At 39.4% G+C, this 24,447-nt stretch overlaps 1 protein-coding gene and 1 long non-coding RNA gene across 9 annotated transcripts in view; one reads left to right on the top strand and one right to left on the bottom strand.

Moving 5' to 3' along the window:
• Positions 1-24,447, bottom strand: part of MLLT10 (MLLT10 histone lysine methyltransferase DOT1L cofactor) — a 227,746-nt gene that overhangs the window by 86,073 nt on the left and 117,226 nt on the right. For all 8 annotated transcript variants that reach the window (XM_030550393.1, XM_030550391.1, XM_030550394.1 and 5 more), the window contains 2 exons: positions 13,927-14,022; positions 2,935-3,190 (listed from right to left, as the gene is read on the bottom strand). In XM_030550393.1, coding sequence (XP_030406253.1) covers positions 2,935-3,190; positions 13,927-14,022 — 352 coding nt within the window. The remainder of the gene's footprint in view (positions 1-2,934; positions 3,191-13,926; positions 14,023-24,447) is intronic.
• Positions 13,922-19,867, top strand: LOC115645554. Its single transcript, XR_003998773.1, has 3 exons — positions 13,922-13,933; positions 19,077-19,080; positions 19,666-19,867. It is a non-coding gene; the product is annotated as an uncharacterized LOC115645554 (long non-coding RNA).

The raw sequence follows: 24,447 nt of genomic DNA on the forward strand, positions 1-24,447 counted from the left end.
CCCTCACTTTCTACTTCTCATGCAGTAGCACAATACTGAAATGACTGGGTTGCAAATATTCAGAGGAATGCTTAAGAAGTCTAAATACAAATGTGTTTTCACTGAAATTCAGTAAGTATTTCTATAGTTTTTTTAAAGTTAGATTTTGAAAAAACTGACTATGGGGCATAAGTACCTGCATGTCAGTATTCTTTTAAGAACACATTTAGAATTCCTTTGACTCGCACAAAGTATGTATTGAGAAAGTCACAAATTACATTTTGGAAAACTGGTAAGTCAAATTTTAATGTTAGTACTCCATTACAGTAAACACAGATTAATGATCTGTTTAAAATATATAATTTACATTACATCAGTGATTTTAAGACAACTGCAATTTTGCTACTCAATTAGCATCTATATAAAAGAGGTTTTCCATCATCAATCCTGACCCGTCACCATCTGTCTTTCTTCTATACTTTTGTTTTTACAGCTGGTATAAAGAGCACACTGATGCATAAAATACTTTTAAACTACAGAGCACTTTAGAAATAACTAGTATTCCTAACCAATAAGGTACCTTTAAACACTAAACATCTACTAGCCTGACTAGCAGGAAACAATGCTTTAAACTCTATTGCCATTCCTGGCATCTATTTTTCTTTCACTGTCTTGGGCTTGGTGATTTTTAAGACATAATTGATGAAATTATGAAAAACATTACTTATACTTTCTGATACTTCAATACAACAAATTGATAGTGTTTGGATTAATTTAGCATGCAGAATGCAAACTGAAGACATTGTTTAAAACAGTATAAGCATATGGGAGGAATGACTACCCAGAAGATTTGCAATTAAGAGTTCAATCCTGCAAATGGTACTCATGCATGCAGCCCTACTGGCTCCAATAAGACTACCCACAGGTATCAAGGACAAGTCTGAAAAGGGTTGCACAAATCCATTCCTAATTTTGCCATTAGGAAAAGAGTCTTAGTTACAAAACAACACTTGCATTAACCTGTTTTGAAACACTTAGTGTATACTTCCAAAACAATGTAAAGGGAAGTCACAGGTTTCAAAGAGGTAGTAAATGTGCAATGATTTCCCAACATATTTTTTCAAAACAAAGGCTGCACTTTAATACATACTTTTACAGCACTTTTGTTTGAAAGAAAGCTATCCCTTTTTTAATTTGTTTAGTAGTAGAGTTATATACATGTAAAAATTACCATATGTTGGGAACAAACAGAAAGAACTCTCATTAAAATTAGTGAGACACAAGGGCATCTCATGGCAGGACAGGCTCCCAACATCTTAAAAATGTCTCAGTCAAAACAGTCAGTCATTTGATGCACCTTTACTATTTGCTCTTGAGACAAAATTTGTTGGGCCCAGTTTCGACCTGAAAAGCAGGGAAGGTCATTTAAAGCCAAAATGACTCCTTCAAAATCTTATGGATTCAACTTGTACGCCGTTTTTAAATAATCTGCACAAAATAAGCAAATTTAAAAAATAATAATCTTCATAATAAAGTTCTCAACTATCATCTTCTTTAAATAATTAATAATTTCTTTCAATATAAGATTCCAATAATTAATTTTTGAAGTTTTATTCAAGAATGTAAATAAAACAGACCCTCAAAGAAATTTGCAAATGATAATACTACACACACGCACACACAACAACAACCTTTAAAAAACAAACAAACATGAAATAAGATGTAAAATCCATATTCCTTTGTCATCATCCTGATATTCATCACACTGGAAGTTTCAGAATGAACATAATTCCTCTTTAAACTGCATGACTTGTGGGTTTATACCCCACAGATTAGCAGATTTGTATAATGAATTTTTATTAATAAACAATGTAAAAATTATTATGGATTTTTACTACTCTCTCTGATCACCACAAACTATTCTCCAGACAGACCAGAAATAGTGTGCATGTTTTCGGCTGGGGTTTTCTCGGGGGTGGTGGGAAAGGGGTGGTTTTTGTTGCTGTTGTTTTAAAGATGCCAGTAATGGCTCTAGAAAGCTATTTTAGAATGTCAGAAGGATCTATGCAGTATATATAAATCACCAAAATATGTGTAACATACATACATACCCCAAAGCATTATATACTCAATAGACTGGAATGATGTAAAAATTAAAATGTGTATTTACATTTCTAAAAGCACGTTGTAGACCCAGAAAAAGCTCTCAAGACAGGTTTCAGTCTATTTTGAAAATAATCATTTAGGACACATTATACATGATTTTAAGGTACATAAAATAGAAACAGAAGTTTGTTCTGTTTCATTTTTACACTTAGCAATTTAAAATCAGTATTTTAAATTGCTATTTAACATTTTCATCCTAGACAAATTCGGGGGAGGGATAGCTCAGTGGTTTGAGCACTGGCCTGCTAAACCCAGGATCATGAATTCAATCTTTAAGGGGAGCAAAAATCAGTACTTGGTCCTGCTAGTGAAGGCAGGGGGCTGGACTCAATGACCTTTCAGGGTCCCTTCCAGTTCTGTGAGATAGGTACATCTCAAATTATTATTATTATTTAGTATTATTAAAGATTGGGGGGGGGGGGGTTAAATGTCTCCTATACTCAGATCTTATATGCCAGATTTCAGCAGTGAGCAAATCTGCCAGCAGAGTTACAAATGGCCAAAACCAGAAATGTCAAGTGAAAACTAAACCTAAATGGGCATAAACCATCTTTTCCTGTAAAAATAGAACATACACATAGCACACAAAAAAAGAGACAGGCATCTCTTTTCCTAAAAACAAAGTAATCCACAAAAGATGCAACAAGCATTTATTGATTTAAAATAACCAAACTTTCCTATCATTACTCTGGATGATGGGTAAATGATTTTTTAAATTTAAGTATGGAAGATTTCTATCTGTTTACTCATAGGTCATCATGAAAACAGCATTATTGCTATTTTAAATACCTGGCTGAAAAGGACTAGCAGCTGACACGGTTGTTCCTGGATTCCTTCCACTACCAGGCTTTCTTCCCCTCTGACCTGAGCTGTGACCTGCAGATTTCTTCCCTTTGCTCTCTGACCCTCTAGCCTCTGAAGCATCTTTTCCACTTGCAGCATGTGCAGAGACTTCCTGGAAATTTGCATTTGTAAATCGAGCTGTGGTATCTTCCAACCGCTTCAAGGAGCCTGGCATAGAATTGTTGCTAGTGCTTGTGTAAGTCTGACAATTTTGATTAAGAGAAAAGAAGTTAAAAAAGAGACAGTTAGACCACAAAAAACCCTGCACATCAACCAACAAAAAAAATTCGTGGAAGAGAGAGAAACATTCGAGTACCCTAACATTAAAGAAAACATTAATATTCTATCTTCGTAGTTTCATAAGCTAGCAGTATATTTTTTAAATAATTTTTTTAACTTTTAATCTTATTATGTTATGATAGCACCATAAAAACAAAGAACAGAAAGTCAGTTACTAATATGTAATTTTTGATCAGATATAGTGCCAGCTGTCAGTTCAGTTAGCAAGCATCAGATTGCAGCAATTAGTGAAAATGTACGTGCTGACATATCCACTATATTTATCAAAAGGCAAACAGTAACACTACTAGCTCTACTTATCAAAATAATGGCAATTATTCCTGAAACTTTAGCAAGCTTGTAAAGCATGCTGTATAATCAGAAAACCTACAGTTTTATGATCATGGCACCAATCCTGCAGACTGCATGCGTACTTAATTTTGTACAGTTAGTAGTCCCACTGTACTCAGTGGGATTGCTCAAAGTGTATGAAGTTAAAAATAAGTAAGTCTTTGAAAGACTGGGTCTAAAAAACAGTTTCATGATACAGAAAATGTTTATATTTTGGGGTTGGATGGGAGTCTCTGGATTACTTTACAGAATGCCAAGACTATTTTCAGCCGCAAACGTGTAACGAGAATTCTATCACATTAAAAGAGAGATTTGAAATCCTTTGAAAAAAAATTATATTTTATAGTTTTATATTAATATATACACATACTATATTACTACTACATTACACACAAATGCACACAGTCTTTCCATACAAGTTAATAGAAGATGTCATTTAATTTTTTTGGTAACTTTAAGATATGAATTTAAACTGATTGGGAGAAATGCTTATTCCTTATAAAACTCAGACTAGACCAGAAAATGTGTGGTTATGACAAAGTCTTACTTATTAGGCAAAATTAGGAGTGTTTAAGTAATGATTATTCAGATGTAGAAGTTACTTTGAAGAAATTGTTGGATTGTTAATATAACACGATTAAATTCTATAAGCTTGGCTGTGCGATTTTTGGCGAAAACGTTAGAATATTGGTCAATTATAACTATTTTGATAATTGAGTGAAATTCTGACTCCACTGAGACAATGGCAAAACTCCCATTCAATATCTATATTCATGTTGAGTTTATCTGGTATTTCTATGAATTAATTAATATTGTATGGATTATTTTATTAAGATATTGCGAGTCCTTTTGCTGGTAGTGATATTTTTCAAAATGGATTTTTGTGATGATATAATTTATGTATGCTAAAATGAAAAAATACAAGTATAATGATATTAAATAACTCCATAAAGTCTTTAGAAACTAATAAAGATGAAGGATTTTATATGTTGGATGAAAAAAATGAGGAAAAGGAGTGACATTATTCAGCAGTTATACTTCACTAAACTGAGCAGACATATAATTAAACAAAACACTAATTTGCATTCTGATTGGTAGAAAACCTCCTAAATGTTAAATACTGGGTTACACAACCAGATCTTTGTTTAAATATTTTATAACAATATTAAAGAGTACATTTTTCTTTCTGATTATTTAATCATTATTTAGGCTCTGAGATTCAGGACAGCACTAAAATGTCTTTAAATCCATCCCTACTAAAGAAAACATTTACACATGTGCTGCTTAAATCCCATTAAAACTATTCTCTAAAAGAATGCTTTCCTGAATTGGGTCTATAGCACTATAACAATTTTATTATCTTTCACATTGTGCTTTGATATAACTGGCATGAAAAAATGATCTCACTTTTCACTAATATAACCACCACCAGACAAACTCAAAAAAAGTTAATTATAATAAAATTATCAGCTGTTTCAATACAATTTAGATTTTACATGTTGGGGTATGTTACTCAAAATGTGAGATCTCAGGAAGCTGTACTGAGAAAAATGGGCCCACCTTTCAATCAGTAAGTTATCAGTGTTCAGAAATACTTTTTTATTTTAGAAAACTACCCATTTGCTTAATAGCATCTTTAGGAGCAATATATTCCCATGTTAATTTGTTTCGTTCTAACTGTATTTTTTTTCAAGTTTTCATAGTTTAGTGCAAACAATGTAAACCATGGCACAGAGCAGGGCACTACTTTTTTAAATTATTACCTACAAATTTACCAACTGACTCTCAAAGTCATTTTAGTAAGAAATGAAATCCTATTTGCATAGACCAATAGGATTCAAGCTGATTCAACTCCATGGCTTACTTTGGAAACATGAACCTTTTGCATGCTGGGCAGGTCAATTGGGAAACCACCCCAGCTCATTTTTCAATCATTTTTCCATTAGCTTGGGCTGGTCCTGAAGCTCTCCATCCCACTCACATTTGACCTATATGACCTAGTACAGGTCAAAAGCCATGTAAAGAAAACACATTGGTACTCTTCACTCATGTGTCAAGTGGGGGAGAGAGAGGAAACCGGGCAAGGGTACTGTAGATGGAAACATAATATGAACTCCCACTCAGAGGATCAAATTAGGTTTGGTCAGTTCTCCAATGCCACTTAATGGAAAAGATACTAGAGTCACCCAGAAGTTTAAAGCAGTTACTTTTCTCCACTCCAACTCTAAGCATACATATTATGTAATATTCTGACCCCCCCCACCTACTCTGAAATTCTAGAAATCATATTGTCTTCATGTTAGCTAGCTAGACTCAGAAAAAGCTGCAAAATATGAAAAAAGCTATGCACTCCAATGCTTGCTGTTGTTCTTTTGTCACTGCAGCAAATAAACAAAGCCATAATATGTAGTACTATGAACTAAAAAACCCCACCATGCAACACTATTAAGTGAAACGCAATGCTAACAGGCAAACTGCAGAAAGTCATAGGAATACATCTGCAAAGCAAACAATTGTATTAATAACGATGCATATTCCCCAATCAAAACATCCAACAAGTTTTAACTGATGTTATTGTATCTGGGAGAGAAGAATGGGAGTCAAATTTATGCCAGTCAGGTTAATTACTTTAAATAAAGGTAGGCAAAGTGGGACTCTTGAAAACTGCCAATGTGGCTCAGTTCAGAGTTGCAGAAAAATTTCACTTAGGATTTTCTGAATAGTATAACATCATAGAAAATTAGGGTTGGAAGAGACATCAGGAGGTCATCTAGTAGTGAGAGAAGGAAATATGCATAACTAAATTAATGAGTCACCATAAGGAATGTCAGAACTACAATGGATGGCAGCACAGGACTAGCACAATGCTAGAAAAGAAGGTAGCATATATTATATATATTAGTTATGACAGACAGCATTCATCTGTTATGAGTCTACCCCACTTGACAAATACTTGTTTAGCCACAGCTGCTCCAAACTGTTATACTTATTATTTCTATTAGGCAGCACCTAAATGCCACAAAGAGAATGGGATTCCCATTGTGCTGGACAAACACATGGGTCTTGTCTTCACTGTCACAGTTAGCTTGAAATAGTGCACTCGAGTTACTGCATCTCGAGTTAACCTAGCCTGAGTGAGAGGCCAAACCAAATTTCAAAACAACACTCCAGCTACAGAGTGATTTGATTAGCTGCTGATGAGCTGTTGTAACTTGAGATACTGCAGCCCCAGGGCATTACAATCTCAAGCACCTGCATCAGTGGAGCTTCCATCCACCCTACCCCAACAGGCCAGCTAAAGCACCACTTAACTGAAGCTAGAGGATTTTGTGGCTGAATGGGAATTGACTTATGGGTAACGTTCAAGTTGTAACTAGACCTAACTACGCTGTGAAGAGATGCACAAAGACATAGACCCAGACCCAATATGCTTACTGCAAACTAAAAAGGATGAAAAGTAGACAAAGGGCGTGAGAAAGAGATCCAATGAAACAGGCAAAGCGATCAGGGTAATGGCAGGCACAAATATTTATTCCAGTAATTTTCAATACATGTTTGATAGGTTTTTATTTTGTTTTGTTTTCTTTTCTTGGGAGTGGGCAAGAGAGGTTGGGATGAAAGGCAGTAGATGCAGGGTTGGTAGTTTAACAACTGCCCTGACCTCTTTCATCATTTTTTTTAAAGATGTTTAACTCCTTAGGTCAAAGTCCATGTGTTCATACATGCTTGGTTCAGCACAACAATAACTTGCCTATTTTAATAAGATTTATTAATAACTCTTGCCAATACAACTTCTTTTTAAAAAAGCTTCTATATTTAAAACTTTTCAGCCACTGCCCCCTTACTTTTATAATTGTTTTAAACTCTTCATTTATTTTTACTTACTTTTACTTCCTACACTGGCCTATTTTCTAATTTTTGTTTTAATTCCTGCCTATTTATTTTTCACTCTGCCTATTTCTAGATTTATTTTGTCTTAAACCTTGCTTATCTTTTATCTTTCCTTTTATACTTTTAATTTCCAGTTTTATTCTTAACTTCTTTTTGAAAATCTATTTCTTGGCCATTACAAATTCATCTCTTGATTTACACTCATTACAATCTGATATTAATTATTACAATGTGGTGACAACACCACAATAGTTAAGGCCTTGTCTACACTAAGGCCCAGTCTACACTAAAAATTAGGTCAGCATAACTACATCACTCAGTGGTATGAAAAATCCACACCCATGAGCAGCGTAGTTAAGCCAAACTAAGTCCCAGTGTAGACAGCATTAGGGCAATGGGAGATGGATTACCTATGTCTGATGGGAGAATCTTTCCCAGCAGCATAGGCAGTATATACACTGAAGCGCTACAGTGATGCAGCTGTGCCTCTATAGCATTTTAAGCTACTCCTAGGGGGATTCTGCATGACTGTGTGCCCATGGAAAATGGCCTTCCTGCAGATTTCCTGTGTTTCCCTGCAAAAAAATGGCAGAGAAGCAAAGGGAAGCTGTGCGGGGGGGAGGGGTGGTGGACTGTGAGCGCAGTTTTTGGAACAGGGATTGCCCTCTCCAAACAGAGGTGAGGCATTGGGATGGTACATGAGGTTACATGACACTGCTCCGCTCGTTCTGCAAGCACAGAGCTGCCCAGCTGAAGAAAGCTGTGTCTCAGATCTGCTGACTCTGCAGCTGAATGCCTCCTGGGTCCTCGTGCCAGTCGTGCTCTCCTTTTGTGTGCTGGGAGCCTTCCTGTTTTCTATTCTGTGCAACAGTGAGTGCCTGCAGTGGGGCAAGGTAAGGAGGGGTGAGGGAAATGAAGGAAGGGGGAAACAAGGTGGTGGGGAGAAGTAAAGGGTATAGGGGAATCATGGGAGCCCAGCAGGCAGTATTCCCTTGGCAGCAGCTAGGGCTCCCCCATTAAGCAGGCCCATTGAACCCTCACCCTGACAAGCCCTACCCCTCTATACCTGGACCTCTCCAACAAGCCCCCCACACCCAGACCCCAACTCCACTGATCCCCAACCAGCTGCACCTCGATTCCCACCCCATCAAGCCCCACTCCCCTAGCACCCAGATCCCTCCACTGTGCCCCCTAGGCCCTTCCCCTGCCGAGCTCCATCTCCCCATACCCTCTGTGCATCCAGATCTCCCACTGAGCCACCCGCACCCAGACTGCCCCACACAGAAACCTCTCACCCCACATCTGGATCCTCCCACACTAAGCCCCTCCACACTTGGATCCTGCTGGGCTGAGCCTGCTCACCATACCTGGTGCACCTGGCGCAGAGGGGCAGGACCCCAGGGTGTTTCTAGGGCAGGCCCACCCCTTGCACTGTGTCAGAGTCAGGTCCAACCTCACTGTCGAGTCCCTATACCAAGGGAGGTGGAGTCTCCAGGGTAATCTCCCACCTCAATGCAGCCAGTGGCATGTAGTCCCCACTGCCATGCTGAAGCCTAATTTATTTATTGACAAATAAATTTGCAGGATTTTAAAATATTGTGCATATGATTTTTAATTTTTTGGTGCAGAATTCCCTCAGGAGTAACAAGTCTTACGGGTACGTCTACACATCAATTAAACATCCACAGCTGGCCAGCGTCAGCTGAGTCAAGCTCACAGGGCCCAGGCTGTGGAGCTATAAAATTGTGGGAAATCCTGCAAGACAGAACATTTACACTGCAATTTTACAGCCGTGCAGACTCAGTCCCATGAGCCAAAGTCGACTGACATGGGCCAGCTGCAATTTTTAATTGCTGTGTAGCCATACCCCAAGAAAGGTTTGCAGGTATAGCTGTATATAAAAAGTGCTGCTGCTGATACAGTTTATACCAATCCCCGACTGAAATAAGCTATACTAGAAAAAGCAAATTTTCCCCAGTATAATTGTGTCCACACTCAGGCTTTTGCTGGTATAAAAATTTTGCCCAAAAAACCCCACCCCAGCTTAACCAACACTATTATACTGGCAGGAGTTTCCAGTGTTGACCTTTTCTAAGGATGAGATAAGCTTACTGTTGAAACAGTTGATTTTTCTAAGTGCTCTAAAATTCATATTAGACTCTTCCTGTTGGTATGCATACTTCCACCTTTTCATGTTCTCTGTATGTATAAATATCTCCTGTCTGTGTGTTTCATCCAAAGAAGTGAGCTGTAGCTCACGAAAGCTTATGCTGAAATAAATTTGTAAGTCTCTAGGGGCTGGTCTACACTACGGGGGAAAATCGATCTTAGATACGCAACTTCAGCTACGTGAATAACATAGCTGAAGTCGAAGTATCTAAGATCGAATTACTCACTGTCCTCATGGCGCGGAATCGATGTCCGCGGCTCCCCCTGTTGATTGCGCAACTCCGTTCTGGTTGGTGGAGTTACGGAATCAATATAAGCGCGTTCAGGGATCGATATATCACGTCTAGATGAGACGCGGTATATCGATCCCCGAGCAATCGATTGCTACCCGCCGATAAGGCGGGTAGTGAAGACGTACCCTAAGGTGCCACAAGTACTCCTGTTCTTTCTGCTAAAATTCACAAGCATATTCAAATTGTTTTGAAGACTGTTGTGCTTAATAGGGGTCTGAGAGTAAGATTAGTGGGCCAAATTTGAGGCCATTTAACCCAGGGGTTCGCAAGATTCAGAATCCTAAATTAAAGAACCCGACAGTAACATTTTCTGGGATTCGTATAATTTTTTGCACATACCGGAGGCTCAAAATATTTCACTGATCTTCCCCTGACTGGTATCACTTGATTAGATCTGTATTCAGCTAGTGTCCAGCACCTATACTAGCACTTTGGTTAAGTATTTTTTAACAAGTTAAGTGTTTAATTTAGCTCTACAAATTGGCTTGAGCCTGGGTGCTAGAGACATCAATTTGTACATGTAGTGCAAGACTGCTGCTCTGAAGTGAGCAAGTGTGTTTATAGGCACACCTGCTGTCTGTCACTGGGCAGCTCACAAGCAACTCCCAAAAACTGTGATTTTGAATCCTGCCCTCAACAGATTTCTCAGAATGTCTGCTATGGCTCTACCATTCTCTGCCCACAATCTGCTTTGTATGAGGGGCTGCATAGGGGCTCCACTTTTAGAAATTTTGCCCTGAGAGAAGAGCCTTTTGTTTAAGAGTGGATATTTCAAAGTGCTTGAAAATCCACACAGATACTCGAATTGTCTTGAAAAGTGCTATGCCATGGCACAGAGCAAGTAGTGTGCATTTGGGGTCACTGGTCAAGGAGTTCCTCAGATACAGCTCCCCTAATACAAAGCTATTTGTTACAATCAAAGTAGTCTAAATCCGACATGCACAGGGAAATTGTCTTGAAAACTGGCAGCCACAGCAGAGTTTCAGAAGACTTTGGGAAATGGGGAAGAGCACAGTCTTTGGGATGAATGGACCACTTCACATCCCTGCAATCCTCCTATGGTACAGGAGCCCTTCAGCTTACACTAGCCCCCAAAGTAGACTAAGGAGCTTGGCATTCACCTCTTCCTCTACTTGGTAGCTATAGCATCACAGCCCAATTGCCTCTTTCTTTCCTTCCTATAACCCCTCCAACTGTACTTGGGCCATGGAGGGAACAGGGGGAAAAGAGATCTGGTAGCTGAGTGGTGGTGAGGAAGACTCATCAATCCTCTGCCTCCCTACAAGTCTCTCTCAACTATGCCCTCTCACTATCATCACTTGCTCAAAATACAAGGAAACTGACCACCCAAAACTTTGTTACACTTGACTAACAGTGTGCCTCACACTTTTCCATAACACTGAATGTGCATAAATTACTAAAAGCAGGAAATAAATTGCTATGGGAAACATCTTGCACCGAGAGCGTTAGCAGGAGTGTTTGAAGAAGAACAATGGTATACCATTACACTGGACACAACACAGAAAATGTCAGGTTTGGGTTTTTTGTTTTTTTTAAAGGGGACTGGTCATGTTTGGTTTTTTTTCCACTACCAATTGCCAACTGCAAAGCAGGACAGAGTTAAGGTTCTGTGAAGGGGAGGGCTGTGGACACTATTACCTTAACTTTATTTTCCAGCTTAACTTCATATTATCTGTGTTTAGAGGCTTAGGTATAAGTGCATTTGACAGTCTGGAAGGATATGAGGCACTGCCAGTCAACCTTATCTCTGCATTAATGAAGATTTTGAGCAGAGAAATCATGTTTTACTTCAGCTTCCTCCCTGTCCTCACTTCACCCAGTTACCTCTAATCTTTCCCCTTCAGTTAAACCCTGTTAACAAAGATTATGATAAAAGCCTAAAGAGTAAGGGAAATTATATGTTGCAAATGTAAACTCCAGGTTTTAGGAGGGAAAACAGGTATACTGGGGAGCCCTGGCTGAGGCCCTGTTCCACACACATTGCTACTGTCTCAATTGGAAGTCTTGGCGCTTCCAAGGGCTGTAACCTTACTCTGGAAGATGGATGCTGCTACTTCACATAACAGTGGGAAAGTCAAGGGGTACCTAGTGCCTCTGCTTTGTCTTGGTCAGGGAGAGCTTGCTCAGAGATCTCAGTTTAAGCAGAATATCCACCATTTACAAATGTTCATGTTTTCATGTTCAAAAGAATCTTAGAACATTAGGTGTCACAACATCTTTGTGAAGTAGGTAATTTTTTTCCCCCACTTGACTTAGAAAAAAATGAGGTAGGTCAGAACTCAGAAGTTCTTGAATATTAATCCTGTACTCAGACCAATACACCAAAACTTGTTCAGAGCTCTCAATATTTTAGTTTTATATATTGTAAACTAATTTTCTGTCCTACATCAAATCACAATTGTGTCACAGGCAGTTTCTTCTACTACTGCTCCTTCCTTTTCCATCCCACTGAGCTGCAACACAATCCAAATATCACCCATCGCCAAATATCATTGTTATGTTTAGCAAGTACAAGTACACTATGCAGGGCCAGGCCAGAACAGAAGTCAATGGCTGAAAAAAGGATGACACCAAGACCAAAAAAGACCATACATTCCAAGACCACAAATTAGGTTCTTTGGAACATTTCCCTTCACAAGACATTTGAGGAACAGACCAAAGGCAGGCTTACTGTATTAATTATGAAACCATGAAAGTGTGCACACTTCAAATGAATGTTCCTAATCTTGATGAGAAGAAATGAAAGTGTCCAAGCATACTGAGAATATCTGCTCTGTTGGTGATGGATCTCCAAAACTTGTACAGTTATTTGAAAAGGTAATTACAGCCTCTGGAACCTCAGACAGTGCAAAGCAGAAGTTTCAAGTTTTTACATGATCTGACAAGAGTCTTGGTGTTTTGGAAACACAAAGGTTATATTTTGTTGAGCAATGAGTAAAGATCCAGCAATCAGATTACCACACGGTAGGGTCTGGGTGCAGGGTTTTGCCATCTTTCCATAGAAAGATAAAACCATTATACTGGTGAGTACCAAGAACTAATGAACTCAAACCACCACTTTTCAGAATCATGTGTCAAACAGTAATGAGAACCTCAGATCCCAAAAAAATGGGAGAAAATGAATTCATACTCTGGGGGGAAAAAAACACATTTATAAGCTATTGTGTGCCCTCCTGTAACAGCACCATTAATGTGTGTCATTTTTTGTAGTCCCTTTTAAAAATATTCTTTACAACTTGGCATTTCACATGGGTCCCTTGACTTAGAGTCAAGTCAGCGCCACAACAAGAAGGAAGATTCAATGCAGCAGGTAGATAAGAGGCAAAAATTGCTAACACTCAAGAAATGTGATGTGTTGTGGATGTGTACCATGCTCATGAGTTTGCAATTATTGACTTGAATACTTCTTGTGTCAGTGTTGGTCTGGGCAAATGCTCCAAGAGCAGATTTAAAATTTTATTACAGTTAATGTTTAAAATTAAATATACACAAATTAAGAGGAAAGATACTGTACATCTGGGGTCCGGCTTGAGTTATGAGGGATTACAGGTATCAGTTACAAGGATCATGAGATACATACATATCACATAACCAGCACAGACTCAGATTGGGGTGCGGATTTTTTTAAGCATCGGTGGATAAGTGGGCTCGGGTACGCCACCCATGGAATGCATAAAGAGTCCTATTACAAAGGAGTATGAATAACTTAATTTTTCATATTTCTCAATTCACCAAATATCACAGACAAGTACAACTTCTTACAGTCTCTGTAGTCACTATATAGTAACCATTTTGCATTTATAAAATTCTCAGACATTCTTCATACCACGGACACAAACAGTTTACAACTCTACATTACTAAAAACGTGTCAAAATGCAAATTTAATAATTCATTTGAACTTAAGCCTTAGAGGGGGGAAAAAAGAAAACTTACTTTCTCTGTAGTTACAGTAAGAGACGGCATCAAAGATGGTGAAGACTCAGACTGCTTCTTGTATTTTTGTTTGTGTTTGTCTTTTTCTTTATATTTCTAAAAAAATGAAAGAAAAATATACCCCAAGTTCAGGTTAATCTTCAACATAAACTATGTATGACATATATAATACAATTTTCTATTACTTAAACGTAAAAAACAAATTTTGACTACAAAAGTTACGTTCTTGTGGAAGTCAAATATGACTAATATTTCAAATATTAAACTACACACATTTTGTTCAGCAGAACCATTAGAACGTTTGCATTGAGAAGCAGCATACACTGAAATTCTTTGTTAGTTACAATTAGCGTTACTGAATCTATTACTGTTACTAAAATAAAACCATCTGGCCAAAAATTGAGATCTAGTACCATAACATTACAGAAAAATTGAATTAAAAAGCTATACTGCTGTCCATACTGTTTTAAAGTTCTTATATTTCCACCAGAATTACTGTATTAATAGTGAATGTATTATTTTTCATTGGGTTATTACTATAAATGAGCAGTAAGGCAGAATATTAACTTATTTACAAATCTCAGGCTTGCTCTACTACGAGTATCACAAATGACACTTATCAACATGGCCACCTCCAGAAAATTACACTGATGTTATTTATTACAAACTTCAGTCTCAAAGTTATTAGTTCATATACTGAGAGGAAATCATTCTGAACTTTCAGTATGTTAAACTGAGCAAACAGAATATTTCCCTTTTAAAATAGGCTGAAAAATTAGAAAGTAGTTCTGTTTTCCTTTATTTACTGACGACTACACATATAGCTAGCTAATACTGTACAAATATCAAAGAAAACTGTCTCTTTCCCTAACTGTTTCCAATCTAGGGGCATGATCCTGCCTACAAGCCCTCTGCATGTTTGCAGAACCAGGGCCTATATTTTGTGTTCACAGAAGGGTATTAACATGAAAATTGTGATTTTTATAGCATCAACATGCTGTAGAAGTTCTACATTTTTTCCTGTGACTGAAAAGTTTTCAGGTTTTAACTTCTCCCTATAAACATTACTGTACTTTTGTTTGGGAAGATTATGCTGCCTGAAGTCACTAGGGGGAAAAAAAGGATTATTTACCAGCAACTGTTCCTTGAATATTTTACTTCTGCAGATTAACATTTCCTGGATTTTTGTGTACCTGCACCATACCAGTAAAGCAGTCATACGTATGACAACTCCTTCACAGAAGCAAAAGTTTGGACACAAAGCTACAAAAAAAATGCATGGCCCCAACTCCCTTCGGCTAACTGAAAGACTCAGAAGAACTACTCCAAAAGATAGAGAAGGAAGGTGTGCACTGTGGATCTCAAGCCATTACTGGGTAAGTAACCTTTCTTTTTCTTTTGCCAATCGTCAGTATAGATCCACATGAAGATTAAGTGGCTATACAATCCCCAGCAGGAGAGTAAAATACTTATTAAACATGGCTGCAAAACTGCTCTTATGGCCACATGGCAGAATCAGAAGTCATATCAAAAGGGAGAAGTGCATGTAAATACATATAGATATAACTCCAAGGGCAGTTTTCCACATATTTGCAACAGAAGAGCCATCAGATAAGCATGCTATAAAAGCTGCTTTAGAACTAGCTGAATGGGCTTTTAAACTTCCTTAGTAATGGGTCACCAACTAATTGAAAAAGTCTACATGCAAGTCTAATTCATTTTGAAAATATGAGTAAAGCAAACTCCACTCTACACCCATAAACTATAAATAACTCAGCTGATTTTCTAAAAAGTTTTATCTTCTCTAAATAACTCAGCACCCTCTTAAAATCATGTTTATGTTACCTAGCCTCACCAGGAAATGAATATGGTTTAAGAAAAACAGAATTTCAAAACATCTTCAGCATAAATATACAGCAAGAACATAAAGCCATTTTGTTCTTCTGGAAAACAGTATAAACAGCGGACACAACCACAAAACCCTGTAGTTTGTTCAGCCCCCCCCCCCCCCCCCATGAAGCTAGTATAGCAACAAAAGATAAGATTTAGAAGGGGGAAGTACAGACTGCGCTCCCAAACAGTTAAAAGTTTGTTTCCATCTGTCTTAAATTTTAATTTCAAGCCACTGAAATGGAAAAAACCTTCTGTTTGCTCGATACGTTCTATTCAGAACTTCTGTACAATGTCTAAGGACAGGGGAATCTGAAACCTTGCAGTGGAAAGCATAAAGAACTAGAGCTGGACGATATGTTTAATAGTTTATTGGTGAATCCAAATCTATTTGTGAATTTGTGACAAATTAACTCAATAGTTTTGGCCTGAAAAAAATATTTTTGGGGATTAGCAGCAGCGGTGGAGGCAGTGGCCTCCCTCACAATCATTAGCCTAGTGGTTAAAGCACTCACATGGGATGTTAGAAACCAGAGTTCCATTCCTCTTTGTACTTCTTGTGGCACAGAGATTTGAATTTGGGAATCCCACGCCCTAAGTGAGTGCCCTAACCATCAGGCTATGGAGTCACTCACATATGCTCTCTCTCTCTGGCCCAATTATTATTTATTGTTATTCATAGTACTGTAACAATTCAGTCACCTAGGATGTGGGAGACTCAAGTTTAAGTCCCTGCTCCAATGACTATTTAATTATATATAAAGGTGCAAAAGCTTCCACAGAATAACCCATGGCCAAGTAGCTAGGGCACACTAGTGCAAAGCAGTTAAGATCCACATTCAAATTCCTTCTCCACACTAGGCAGAAGAGGAAACTGTTTCCAAGTCTCCCACATCCCAGGTGAGTGTTTCACATCAGTAGGCTAAGGTTATAAAGGAGGTCACCACTACAACCACAATGCAAAAAAAAGTATTTCAAGTCAAACAAAATGTTTCATTTCACCTAAAAACAGATTTTTTTTGATTTGCCACATTTTTTGAATTTTTTTGATTCAAATCACTCTTTTTTCTAAACTGCAAGTAAACTGAAAACTCATTTGTTCTCCCAGAGACTACTCAGTGTATTCTAAGAAATAAAATTTAGATATGTTTAACTAAAACAAACACTCAAAAATATCAGAAATCTATGTTAGATAAGTACACAACCCATCGGCCATAGTTCACACAGACGTTCTTTTCCATTTCAAGGAACGTTGGCTTCCTTGTAGGAGCCTTCCTGGATTCTAAAATTATGTCCTGCATCTCCTTGGAGCACTGAACACCTTGTACTCAGAAGTACCATGATTTAATCCTTTAGATGACAGTATTCTAGGCCTGACTGTCAAATCTGACCTCCTTCCTAGGCAGAAGATCTGGAAGCTCAGGATGAAGTATTGAAAATTCCAAAAAAGGTTTCATGAGATCAAAACACCAGAAGTGACAAGCCCAGGCTGGAGCTATGAGAAGCAAGTGAGCTTTGTCTCCTCTTATCTTCCTCATAACATACAGAAAATGAACCACAAAATGAAAACAGGAAATGATTACTCCAGTCCTAAAAAAAGCTATCTTTCAACATGCCAGTATCCTTTCCTGTCCTTTAACAAAAAGTGAACGTTTACACACAAATTTTTTGTAGCAAAAAATTCTATGGTGTGACAAAGTTCCTCCTCTACCTTGGTGGGTCCTGCGCTTATTGGCAGATTTGCTCACCTCAGTGATCTTCCCCACAGTCTGGATCAACTCCTCCTGTGTCTGATCAGGAGTTGGGAGGTCTGGGGGGAACCCGGGCCCGCCCTCTACTCCGGGTTCCAGCCCAGGGCCCTGCGGATTGCAGCTGTCTATAGTGCCTCTTGTATCAGCTGCATGACAGCTACAACTCCCTGAGCTACTTCCCCATGGCCTCCTCCAAACACCTTCTTTATCCTCACTACAGGACCTTCCTCCTGGTGTCTGATAACGCTTGTACTCCTTAGTCCTCCAGCAGCATACCCTCTCACTCTCAGCTTCTTGTGCCTCTTGCTCCCAGCTCCTCACACGTACTTCCTCTCCTCTGGCTCCTCCTCGCCTGATTGGAGTGAGCTCCTTTTTAAACCCAGATGCCCTGATTAGCCTGCCTTGATTGGCTGCAGGTGATCTAATCAGCCTGTACGTCTTAACTGGTTCTAGTAGGTTCCTGATTACTCTAGTGCAGCCCCTGCTCTGGTCATCGGGGAAAACTACTCATTCAGTGACCAGTATATTTGCCCTCTACCAGACTCCTGTACCCTACTGGTCTGGGTCTGTCACAATGGATAGATGATTCTCTTCTCCAGAACAGAGTCTGTGCCACTGCTGTCTTCAAGGACCATTTTTGTTGATCCTCTTCCTATGCTGGAGTATCAAGAGTCTGCAAGCAAATTCCCTTTCCCTAACAGATGAAAATCAGCCTTGTAGATTTGATAACATGCACAGCAGTTCCAAAGACCCAGCACCTTCTGATACAAAGGCTGAGAATGAGCACTTATTTCTGTAGCACATGGGTGTGGTATGGCAGTTAACATCTAGCTACATAACTCTTGATTTTGTGTAAGGAAACAGTTTCAGAACCCAAACTACTGCTTGAAATTATAATATATTTATCTGAAGCATCATCTCCCCAAAAGTCCTCAAGTTTATCTTTAGACCTAGGGCTTGAAACAGGATTACTTTCAGAGACTGACAAACTCCTTGAAAGGACTGGGTTTGAACTGATCAACCATCCAACTACAGGTATCTATGAGATTCCTAAATTTCTGAAGTGAACTGCCTTGACTCCCCACATTTTGTAAAAACCCTGGGAGCTGTCCAAAAGACAGCGCTTTATAACTATGAATGTTTCTTACACAGAACTATACTGTCCACTTGCAACTCTGACAGAACGATAGCAATTTCAGCTTAAAGGCCTAAGCCAGTCCTAACAGATAAGGAAAGAATAATGGATATCACCATCACAATATAGTACTTGAATCTCCAGATGTACTTGTTCAGCTGTCTCCAATCTAATAAAGCAGGGTGGACAAAAATCAATGATATTTTTTCTATTATTTAAATTGGGTTTTTTGATAAAAAGCTTTTTGAGGAAAAAACCTATCTAAAGATAGTTTTAATTAAGAAACATTATAGCTCAAAGATATCTCATCATGGAATAGGGATTAAAAATTCTAACTCTATAGTATGAGACAATATATTCATGTAATGTTTAAGAAAAGTTTTATAAATGAGTTCCAATAGTTCATGAATTAGGGACCCAATCTTATGAGGTCCCAGGGGCTTCTTTATAGATTATTTAGGTTAATCTTTCTATCTACCCAATGGGACTCAGTGTTTTGCAATTTTCAAATTGTGGATTTGTGTCTCCAGAGATAACATGCTTGTTAACAGCAAAAAAATGTATTTAAATAAATAATATAGAGAGATGAGAAATAACAGACCTCAATCCTATTGTCCCTCTGCAAATTTGTCTACACAGAGTCAATCCCTTATCTCTCTCTAAGGGCTTGTCTACACTGACAAGTTACAGCGCTGAACTTTCTTGCTCAGGGTGTGGAAAAATACCCCCATAAGCGCAGCAAGTTTCAGCCCTGTAAAGTGGCAGCGTAAACAGTGCACCAGCATGGGAGCCGCCTCCCAGCACTGGTAGCTACGCCTTCCATGGAGGTGTCTTTTTTAGAGTGCTGGGAGAGCTTTCTCCCAGCACTATGCCGTGACTACACAAGCCAGGTTAAAGCACTGCCACGGCAGCACTCTAGCATTACCAGTGTAGACTAGCCCTCCAAGTGCAAAGCTTCAAGAGGTTCAATGAACAGAAAATTGTTGGGGGCGGAACAGATCTGGACAAGGAGAAGTCTGGAGACAAATGTGAGAAGGGAGGGACAGGCAGTAGAAGCACAAGTGAAACTGTTTGAGCAGCATATTCCAGAAGTCTTGAGGTCTTTCTGAGCATAGCCTTCACTGATTTGAGTTCTAACGTATCATTCTCTCACTAGAAGGGAAAACCTATAATGGCAGCAGATCTTAAGAGAGACCCATTTTGGGAATATATTAATGAAGTTCCTCTACCTGTGGGTAAGACAGGCAGGCATGTGTGCAAAATGCAAACAGTGCAACAAAGAAATGCAAGGTCTGGATGCCCAAATGAAACAACATCATGAGAAGTGTTCCTTCTCAGGAGGAAGCTAAGTTGAAGATGACGAAAGGAATATGTTTGAACGTACAGGATCTTCAGGTTGGTAAACTTTTTTATTTCATACTTCTTTGTTTAATCCTGACTGTGAATAGCTAGCCAACTACAAAAGCAGTTTCTCCTCCCTTGGTTTTCACACCTCAACTGCTAGAAGAGGGCCTCATCCTCCCTGATTGAACTAACCTCATTATCTCTAGCCTGCTTCTTGCTTGCATATATATACACACCTGCCCCTGGAAATATCCACTACATGCATCCGACGAAGTGGGTATTCACCCACAAAAGCTCATGCTCCAATATGTCTGTTAGCCTATAAGGTGCCACAGGAGTCTTTGCTGCTCCAACCATAGATAAGTTTGTGATAAGAACCAGCAGATTACAAAAAGAGGTAATTGATAAAAAAGAAATTGCCCAGTTTATGCAACAAACTCTCCTTTCCATATATATGACTGAGAACCCACACTTCATTAACATGGTTCCGTCATTAAGACCAGGATAAGACCAGGATACAGTCCACCCAACAGAGCAGATGTTGCAGGCAAATTCCTGGATAAAGTGTATGAAAGAGAAATTGAGCAGTGTGCAAAAGGTCTAGATGGTAAAATTAACCCTCAGTTAACCTGAGTCTTGATGGGTGGAGCAATGTCCACAATGATCCTGTTGTGTGTGCTTGTGTGACAACAGAGGAAGGGAACGTCTTCCTTACAGAAACAATTGATACATCAGGAAATGCACACAGAGCACAATACTTACAAGAAGTAGCAGTAAAAGTTATAACAAACTGTGAAAAAAATTCAAATGTCTAGCATGCAGCTTGGTCACAGACAATGCTGCAAATGTATTCAAGATGAGAGGAAATTATTTAGACACGAGTCCCAAGCTAATAACATATGGTTGCAGTGCTCATTTGATGCACCTCCTAGCCGAAGACTTCAGTGTTCCAGAAATAAAGGCTAATGTTGAAATTTCAAAATACTTCCGTAACAACCACTTTGCAGCAGCTGCTCTGAAATAAGTGGGGGTAACCAAGCTAACTCTCCCACAAGAAGTCTGATGGAACTCAGTAGTGGACTGTTTTGTGCACTATATCAAGAACTGGCCTAATCTGATGACAGTTAGTGAAAAAAAAATTGTGAAAAACTGTCACAGCCAAAGTTCTCAACATTGGGCTTAAGAGAAATGTTGAACACATGCTTATTTCTGTAGCCTTGAACAAAATGCAGGGAAATAGCTGTTTTATTGCTGACTGTTGAAATTTGGAAGGAACTGAGTGAGATCTTAAAAAGAGAAACATGTAATGAGAGTTAAATTACAAGAATTAAAAAAACGAATGGGACAAGCAATATCTCCAGCTCATTTTCTTGCAAATATTCTCAATACTTGATACCAGGGTCAAACCTTAACTGCTGAAGAAGGGAAGTTGGCTATGACATGGACATCCAGCAACCATCCCTCCATAATCCCAACTATAATAAACTAGTCACTAAGGGTAAGCCATTCAAGAAATATATGCTTGCTGATGATGTTTTAAAGAAAGTCACACTAGTGAACTGGTGGAAGTCACTTAGGCACTTGGATTCAGAGACTGCTGAAGTGATAATCTCACTTTTAACAGCAGTAGCTTCTTCTGCCAGTGCAGAAAGAATATTTTCTTCCTTTACACTAATTCATTCCAAATTGAGTGATCGTTCGGCACCTGAAAAAGCAGGAAAGCTGGTTTTTATTTTCCAAAATATAAACAAATAGGAAAATGAAAGTGAAGAGGCCCGAGTCAGCTGCAGAAGCCAATATTTTAAGTTTCTCATGTTGACCTGGCTGACATAGTTGATTTAATTTTTGGTTTTTTCAAAAATATATTTCATTTAACTATTTTAGTTAAACAATTTTAACAAAAACAAACATGGTTTTAAAAAAAACTTGAATGTTTAACTAAATTCAAAAATTCATATGCTTGTTTTGCTAAAATATTATGTTTGCTGTTGAAGAAAAAATCCACTATACATAACGTTTAGTTAAATAAAACAATTTAAATGTCTGCCTGTTGATGTTCTCCTCCTAATGTAGCATGACAAGAAAATCCTCCCAATATTAATGATTAACTGTTGAATTGTAGATAGTTCACCTCCCAGTGACTTCATAAATATCTGCTTCAATTACCTTTGGTAAATGAAATAACCAACAATCATTCCTTTTTTGATATAGCTGTAAAACTAAAATAAATCACTTAAAAATGTATAGTGTGTACCTTCTAAAAATGAAACCTACCTCTATCTCTGAGTGGTGAAGAATATGTATTAAGGTTATAACAACCAACAAGAATGCACTTTTATGCAGAAATCCATGATTAAATCGAGTCTTCCTGACTAGTAATTTAAATCATATTGATTTAAATCAAATCCACCCTGTAATAAAGTAATGTATATCTTCTAAGCCTATGAAAATAGATCCCTGAAAAAAATACAGGGAAGATGGCTTAGGAGGCAGCACCTAGCAGAATTGCATTGCATAGCCCTTCTGGATGACTTTTAGGACCCACAATCCATAACAATGCCATCCGAGCCTGCCAGGAAATGAATGTACCAGCGCTGAAAAGGGAAATAAGGGTTCGATACAAATGTCTGGACCAAGACTCCTGTGTTGCATGAAACCAGAACAGGAGTTCATGCAGAAGCCTTCTACCAGTACTTATTCCTCAGTTTCCTACACTGTTGGGGTAAAGGTCTTTGATAAGCTGACAATTAAGACCAAAGCAGACCCAAAGCGGTGTCTTTGAAACTTAAAGTCTAGTATCTAAGACTTCCAAAAGTATCCACTAAATAAATCTGGACCACCCAAAAAGAAGATATTCAATGTGTGACTGGGGCTTTGGACTGAGATCCAATCACTTCAGCATGACTGAAGATGAAATTACACAGCATTATCAAGGACACAGGCAGACATCTAAATGAGGTTCTTCTAAGACAACTTGCCCCTCAAACAATCTTCTTAGCTGGCCTTCAAATGCTGCTTTGGCCTTACAGGAGACAAGGGGGCAAGTTATGTTTGAGATAAAGGGTTAAGTCTGATCCAAGAGTTAGCCAGATTAATCTCAAGGTCTATCCCACAGGGTGCTGAGGCTAGACACTAGTCTTCGTACCAAAAAACACTCCCACTTCTTCTGGGAAGAAAAAAAAGAAGAGACAACAGAGGGGAAACCAGTCTGTCAGGATCTAAAGAGGATCTAGCACAAAGTCCTAAAGTGAAGATCTGGCAATCACATTGATCTGGCATTCCCTCCAGACCGAAAGGTTACCACTTAGATTCAGTAGCACAGGTTCCTCACGACACACCACAGAAGATGACCCTGGGTAACACACTCTAAAGATCTCATCCCTAGAGACCTATCCTTAGATCCATGTTCCTTCTTCTAATGTGGATGATACCTCCTCTTCAGAGACATATTTCTTCCCCCTTTTCAAAGTGACTGACAGGGCTTGGATGCCTATATTTAAACTGATCCCAGCTTGACCTTTACAGCCTCAGCTCTGAACATTTAAGATTGATGAGGTGGACCTCAACTAGGGTTGCCAGGCATCCAGTTTTTGACCGGAATGCCTGGTCGAAAGGGGACCCTGGTGGCTCGGTCGGCATTGTCGACTGGGCCATTAAAAGTCTGGTTGGCAGCGCAGCAGGGGTCAGGACTAAGGCAGGCTCCTTACCTGTCCTGGCTCCACGTGGCACCCGGAAGCAGCGGCATGTCCCCCCTCCAGCTCCTAGACAAAGGGGCAGCCTGTGGGCTCCGCAAGCAGCCCGGGGGCTCCGCAAGCAGCCCCTGCACCTAACACCAACTCCGCATCTCCCACTGACTGGGAACCATGGCCAATGGGAGCTGCAGGGGTAGCACCTCTGGACGGGACAGCACGCAGAGCCGCCTGACCATATCTCTGTGTAGGAGCTGGAGGAGGGACATGAGGCTGCTTCCAGAGGCCACTTTAGGTAAGCACCGCTGGGAGCCTGCACCCCCAACTCCCTCCCGCACCCCAACCTCCTGCTCCAATCCTGAAACCCCTCCCGCTCTCTGAACCTCTCGGTCCCAGTGCGGAGCACCCTCCTGCACCCCAATCCCTCATTTCCAGTCCCACATCAGAGCTCACACCCTCAGCCGGAACCCTCCCCACGCCACCCCAAACTTCTGCCCCAGCCCAGAGGGCCCCCCACACACACACCTGAACCCTCCATTTTTGGCCACACCCCAGAACCTGCACAGCTAGCCCAGAGCTCGTATTCCCCTCCTGCACCCCAACTCTCTGCCTCAGCCTAGAGCCCCCTCCCATACTCCAAACCCCTCTGCTCAACTCCCCAGTCTGGAGCCCCTTCCAGCACTTCAAGTCCCTCATCTCCAGCCCCACCCCA

The sequence above is a fragment of the Gopherus evgoodei genome, chromosome 2 (genome assembly GCF_007399415.2).
Source record: "Gopherus evgoodei ecotype Sinaloan lineage chromosome 2, rGopEvg1_v1.p, whole genome shotgun sequence".
NCBI classification, from domain to species: Eukaryota; Metazoa; Chordata; order Testudines; family Testudinidae; genus Gopherus; species Gopherus evgoodei.